General features: G+C 35.7%; 1 protein-coding gene across 1 annotated transcript in view; it reads right to left on the bottom strand.

Annotated features, from left to right (window-relative positions):
- Positions 1–6975, bottom strand: part of LOC107566566 (tumor necrosis factor receptor superfamily member EDAR-like) — a 29248-nt gene that overhangs the window by 20078 nt on the left and 2195 nt on the right. The window contains exons 3-5 of the mRNA XM_016252044.1: positions 5199–5284; positions 1120–1203; positions 194–319 (exon numbers count right to left, since the gene is read on the bottom strand). Coding sequence (XP_016107530.1) covers positions 194–319; positions 1120–1203; positions 5199–5284 — 296 coding nt within the window. The remainder of the gene's footprint in view (positions 1–193; positions 320–1119; positions 1204–5198; positions 5285–6975) is intronic.

Genomic DNA, 6975 nt, shown 5'->3' on the forward strand with positions numbered 1-6975 from the left:
CTCTCTCTCTCACACACACACACACACACACACACACACACTCTCTCTCTCTCTTTCTCTCTCACACACACTCTCGCTCTCTCTCACACACTCTCTCTCACACACACTCGCGCTCTCTCTCTCACACACACACACACACACACACACACGCACGCACACACGCATAATGAGTGTGTAGTTCTAGCGATCTTACCTTGTCCACTCGGTTTGGTCTTCAGGATGTAGAACATAATAATCATCACTATAGCGATGGCCATGATGAAGATGGTTGACATGGCGATGATGAGGGCCGTTGCTAGGTGACCTTGTCCTGTTGGATCTGGAACACAGTAAAAGATTCTATATTGCTTGACGACCGTCAAATGCTACAATTGCACTGACTTTTTGTTTTGACTGATTGTTTATAGACCCTTTTTGTGCCGACGTCACAATTATGTCACAGCGCTAGCTGGAGGCAAAATAATGAGAAAACTGGAGGCGGCTGATACAAACCAGCACAGATTGAGCTACATGAGGAGCTTAAAATATCGTCTTGTTGTAATGTTGGGTTCCAGAATTTACGTAGTACAGGCTCCAATTTGAAATGTTATCACATACTGTACCTGCTGCCACTGCCAGAAAAACCCAGATGACAGCTGTGGTTAAACACATTAAAGTGAGTGAACTGGACCGGAACGATCGTCAAAATGCTCGCGTTTGCAGCGCACACTTCTCATCAGAAAAAGGTTCAATAAAATATTGTCTTTCGTTGTTATGGATTATGGTTTGTGTTACGCGTCTAAAGATTTCTTATGCATATCGTGTATGAAGTATGGGGTATATTTGTAGCAATAGCCAACAATACATTGTATGGGTCACAATTATACATTTCTCTTTTATGCCAAAAATCATTAGGATATTAAGATTATGTTCCATGAAGATATTTAGTAAATCTCCTACCGTAAATATATCAAAACTTAATGTTTGATTAGTAATATGCATTGCTAAGAACTTCATTTGGACAACTTTAAAGATGATTTTCTCAATATTTAGATTTTTTTGCACCCTCAGATTCCAGATTTTCAAATATTATCCTATCCTAACAAACCATACATCAATGCAAAGATGATTTATTCTTGCCTTTCTCTGCGTGTGGGAATATGGTGGTGCTGCTGGACGACACGCTGGGAGCTCGGCCCGGTGACGGCGGCGTCGACTGCATGCCTGTGAAACAACATTCAATCAAATCAGTCAGTATAGTGTGTGTCGCGTCTGTCACTCGTCACTCCTGCATCTCCTGAACGCTTCTAAATCTCTCATTCTGCTCTTTATCACCAAATCTGGTCGTTTTGTCCACTTGTTTTCTTTCAATCAGCACAGGTTTTGTGTTTCTTTCTGGAACGTATTAATCGTAGATCTCATTGATCTGAGCTCATGCACCTCAGTTTATGAGTGAAAAAAGCATTATTTATGCATAATTTTGGCTCATGAGTTCAGATCAGTGAGGCCTGCGATCAATCAGATCCAGAAAGAAACACAAAACCTGTGCTGATTAAAAGAAAACAAGTGACGACTGAATCCAAGATTTGGTGATAATATAGCACAATGAGAGATATTTAAGAAGCCAGTTATTTTTAACCCGGGAAATTAGGAATAAGAAAAATCCCCAAAAGCATAACAATTATCAATTTTTTTTGTGAAGTTGTTATTCGCCATGTGAGCTAATTTAGTAAGTTTTAGTCCAACAGGGTTATTATAGTTAACTAAAACTAAAACCATAAAAAACACGAAATAAAATGTTTAATATTAAACTTATTTAATTTCAGCTAGTTGCCATTTCTCACTTTCATTTAGTTTAACTTGATAAAAAACTGAATAAAAACTATATTTAAAATATCAATATAAAAAATACTCATAATCAGAGTACGGTTACTTGATTACATATCATTCACGCAATTATTAATCATAATTTATTGATTCTCTCTAATCTTTCTTTTTCATCTTTACATTTTCCTAAACATTATACATTGTAATGCACAAATTCATTATTTCTTATTTACACGTACTGTAATGTCACTCGTTCATCTAATATATTTACTCGAAGCCCCGCTGAGATTTTAAGGTAATTAAGTAATAATTAAGTAACACATCTGCATGATCACGGTTCTCTGATGTTGGTTATTGCTCACACGACATGCAGGTAAACAAATACTATGTTATATGTTATTTTAAAATGATTTATTTTAATTTTACATTTTGGGAAACCTTGACCTAATGCAATGTTGTTAATTACAACGAATGGAATATATTTTTAAATCTATACGGTACAAGATTATCCTATTTAAATCAATGTATGGTCAAAAGTAGTCTGATTACATGACCTGTGATGTCTAATGTAATGGATTGGTTATTAACTCCAGTTTTGGTCATTAATCTAGCCAACACTGAACCAGTAACATCAGCTCGCTTCTTCAGGAAACAGAAAATCCTCTCCAGGGCAAAATGAGCAGAAAATATAAACACCAGTTATTCTAAATGGCCAAAAGCTGCTGATTTTTCTTCACTTTAACTGAAAATGTTCTTTGATGGAGTACAATTTGATTTAGTGTAAAACAACCCAACATGAAATATGGACTGCTAACAGTCCTAAAGGACTAAAACACAAATCTGCGAGCGCTCTGGAGTTCTGCGAGAGCGCACCAACAGCACAATTTGTCAAAGCTCTCATACGTTTGAGGTCTTTGCTTATTTCTTTCTTAAACCAAAGGAAGCCCCATGCACTCCGACTTCATTAGAAACCATTATCAATCTGATGTTACCACATCCATTTAATGCCAATCACCTGTTGAGATCACGGATGTTTGTCTTCCCATGTTTCCATGCCTGTCGACTGCAAGCAGCAGCAAGTTAATCATCTTTTTATTCCCTCGAAACTTAATTATTACGCTGCGCTGTGGGCGAGCATCATTTGCAGATTAGCCGGCGAGTGCGAGCATGTCTTCACTCCCTCTGCATACTTTCACATCTACAGCTTTAAAAGACCTGTTTGTTATGCTTTTTTAATTAAATATCTACTTCATTTCTGTCACCAAACAATAGAAAACTATTAAAGAGGCTCTGAAAACAGCAGGACCGGCGCAGACGTGTTTTCCAGCACAAAGACCCCTTTATTTACAGGATGCTCATCTGAAGAGACTTACAGGAACTAAACGATTCGTCACCGAGCCAGCAGTATTCATAATACAGCACACTTCCAGGTTTAGAATGAACCCTCGTTCTCAGAGCGGATGCAAATTAATAATTTATGGACGCTTTAGGCAAGATCAAGTTCATCTCAATAGCATAAAAGCCACGACTTAATGCACATAGAAATTAATAGATTAATTACATTTCTAAAATTCTAAATAAAATGAAATACTAAATAAAATTTTAATTAAAATGCAAATCAAATAAAAATGTAAAGGCTAATAAAATAATCTAAATAAAATAAAAGCAATTTATCAAAAAGCCAACCGTTTTTGTAATATATAATGTCAGGTTTATTGGACAACCACAGGTCTGAAATCTGTCACTAAAATTAAGAATTTATATAAGCAGAAGTTATTCCTTATATAGTGCATAATATACACAACTAAACGTTTGACGTAAAGAAGAAGACATAAAAGACACAACTAAAATAATGTATGGGCATAAAATGAATGCATAAATAATAAAATAAAATAAAATACATTTTATTTTCAAATCAAATAAAAATCAAAATAAAATTAAATCAAAATTAAATTAAATCAAAATAAAATAATTTAATTTAATTTAATTAAAATAAAATAAAATATTTATTTTATTTTTTTAATAAAATAAAATAAAATAAAATTAAAATAAAAAATTAAATTAAATTAAATTAAATTAAAATTAAAATTAAATAAAAAATATAAATTAGTCAAAGAGCTAACAATACTCATGATACACAATACTAGGTGTATAAGACTACTAACAAACCGTTGTTCTCATTCTCTCAGAGGGGATCTGGTGAATAAATAAATAAATGAATACATTTTTTCGGAGAGGCAACACTATTTGTGATATACAATACTAGGTTCATTGGACTATTAGATTAGGAAGATGACTCAGTCAGCTTGATTTTCATTAGAAATCGCTCGTGTAAGAAGCAGTTGGCTGGTCATCAGAGTTTCCACTCTCTTTCTGAAGAAACATCTCATGGCCGAAGACAAACAGAGATTTAAAAAAAGACATTAGCAAAACAAAACAATAAAAAGCTTGGCTCTGGCTCGCTCGGTCAAACCTGGAGTTAATCAGTTTCGCTCTCTTCCACGAACGACGCCATTTCATCCCAAATAAACGCAGACTCCTGAAGCTGAGCGGAAAGCAGACGCGGATATTTACGGCGATGAGGAATGGTTGCGCTGACGTTTAGCGGATTACGCGGCATTAAATCTCAGGTTTGCGGTCGTTTCCATGCGGTCAGTGCTTCAGGTATGCGTCGCTAATCAGAGACTCCAGTGTGTTATGAACGATCTGCCAAACACCAGAGCCAGGCCAAGAGAAGGAAAATACATCTGGAGGACCTTGCTGCGCCGCAAGCGCGTGGCTGATGGAGTCCAGACCGATGACCTGCTGTTGGTTCTGTGCTCATGCTACAACACTCAGATCCAGATCCTGCTGTGGGTTTAATTTAGTGAATCTGTATTCTGTGGTAAACTGTGTGTGGGCCTCCGAAGCGTTTAACGTAACTGTGTTTATGCAGCGCTGAATAAAAATCAGCAAAGAGAGGCAGAGAGAGGAGACAGGAGATGAGCACATCTATGACCCTGCAGCACAAAAGCAGTGTTAAGTCGCTGGGGGATATTTGTAGCAATAGCCAACAATACATTGTATGGGTCACAATTATACATTTTGGCATCTTTTATGCCAAAAATCATTAGGATATTAAGATCATGTTCCATGAAGATATTTAGTAAATCTCCTACCGTAAATATATCAAAACTTAATGTTTGATTAGTAATATGCATTGCTAAGAACTTCATCTGAACAACTTTAAAGATGATTTTCTCAATATTTAGATTTTTTTGCACCCTCAGATTCCAGATTTTCTAATATTGTCCGATCCTAACAAACCATACATCAATGGAAAGCTATTTAATCAGATTATTCAGAATTGACTGGTTTTGTGCTCCAGGGTCTCATTAATGAGATGGTCTTACACTCTTTGATGTTTCGAGGAGCGTTCTGACAGGAGTGACACACCATGCCATAGATGTTACGCGGACGGTTCTCCAGAATGTAGTACCTGAACCAGAAAACACATAAACAAACGCAGAAAGCATTGGTAAAGAAATGACGAGTTAATGTAAGATTTAGACAAAATAAGATTTTTTTTTAATATCACATTATACATTCAAACCAAAAATGATTCAGACAGCAGATATATTTTTCAGTAGTGTGTGCAGGACACTATAGTTTATTTCTGTAAGTGAGGAGAGCAAAATAAAGTGAACTGTGGCATATTACACCCATAAACTCTTCATACAGTGGACTAGCGGATCAGAAATGATTCAGACACTTTGAGCCGAGCATGTTTTGCTGAAGTGTTTTTCTTTAATTGCTAATGTGATCTTTTACTCCACAGACTGAACTAAATGAAGCACTGCTTGCTAATTAGTTGAGCTAAATTGGTTTTATCTAATTGTGTATTAAATGTAACAGCTGACAGATATTAGATAGCTGTCTATCAGAGTTATCTGACATTATCAAGATGAAGTTCTTCTGAGTTCTTCTCATGTTTTATTACCGTTTTCTAAACTACAGCCAATAAACTGTGAGATAATGTGAGAAATGTTGACGGTGTCTGAATACATTTTGGTTTGATTGTATTTACAACAGCTATTCAGAATGTTTGACACAAAGAAAAAGCCAAAGTTAAAGACATAAAAGCCACAATTAAAATAATTTATAGACATAAAAAGAATTGTGTAAATAAAATTAAAATAAAATACAATAAAAACATTTTTTTTTAAATGACCTGAAACAAATAGTGAGGAAATAAATAGCATAAATATATATATATATAAAAACACATTACTGACTTCAGGATGTTTTTGCTGAGAATTGTGCAAGTTACCTTTTTTAATGTTTTATTCCATGGCAGAGACAAAAAAACAGAATTGCAAGATATGAACTCAGAATTCAGAGGAAAAACTCAGAATTGTGAGGAAAAAAATCTGAACTGTGAGAGAGTCACAATTACCTTTTATTTTTATTTTTTTATCCCGTGGCGAAAACAAGCCTTCATAGAGAACGTTTGACAGCAAGGAGAAAACTACACAACTGAATCGTCAAAGGCTGAATGTGTTTAATGATCTGCTGCATGCTCACGTGAGTCGAGACGAACCGATGCCCTCAAACACACAACACACTTCACATTCAGACCGACACAAATGCTGATCAAAGCCATCACGAGCTGCGATCTCAAAGGAAATATCAGCGATCAGGCTTCACGTCCCTCCGAACAGAAACAGCAGAGACTTCCTGAGGCAGAGTATATTAAACACTCAATAATCTGCTTTTAAAAAGCTGCACTTTGTATATTTATATTCAAGCCAATTGAAACCAGACCTTCTGCTTTAAGTGACAACAGCAGCATGAAGCTGTCATGTGTGTGTGCCCTTATGAAAATCAACCATGGTTTTACTACAAATAAAAAAACATGGTTACTATAGTTAAACCAAGGTAACCACAAATTAACCATGGTATTTGTACAGCAGTAAAGCTGTGGTTATACAAATGGCAATCAATATGCCAAAAAAACAACAACATGGTTACTACACGTTTATTATGATAAAACCATGGTTAATTTTCGTAAGGAATGTGTTTGGGTGCATTTGAGTGTGTGCATGTGTGTGTGAGAGAGAGTGTGTGTGTGTGTGAGTCTGTGCATGTGTGTGTGTGTGTGTGTGTGCATGTGTGTGCGTGTGTGTGAGT

The sequence above is a fragment of the Sinocyclocheilus grahami genome, unplaced genomic scaffold, assembly GCF_001515645.1.
Source record: "Sinocyclocheilus grahami isolate Dianchi unplaced genomic scaffold, SAMN03320097.WGS_v1.1 scaffold1085.1, whole genome shotgun sequence".
NCBI classification, from domain to species: Eukaryota; Metazoa; Chordata; class Actinopteri; order Cypriniformes; family Cyprinidae; genus Sinocyclocheilus; species Sinocyclocheilus grahami.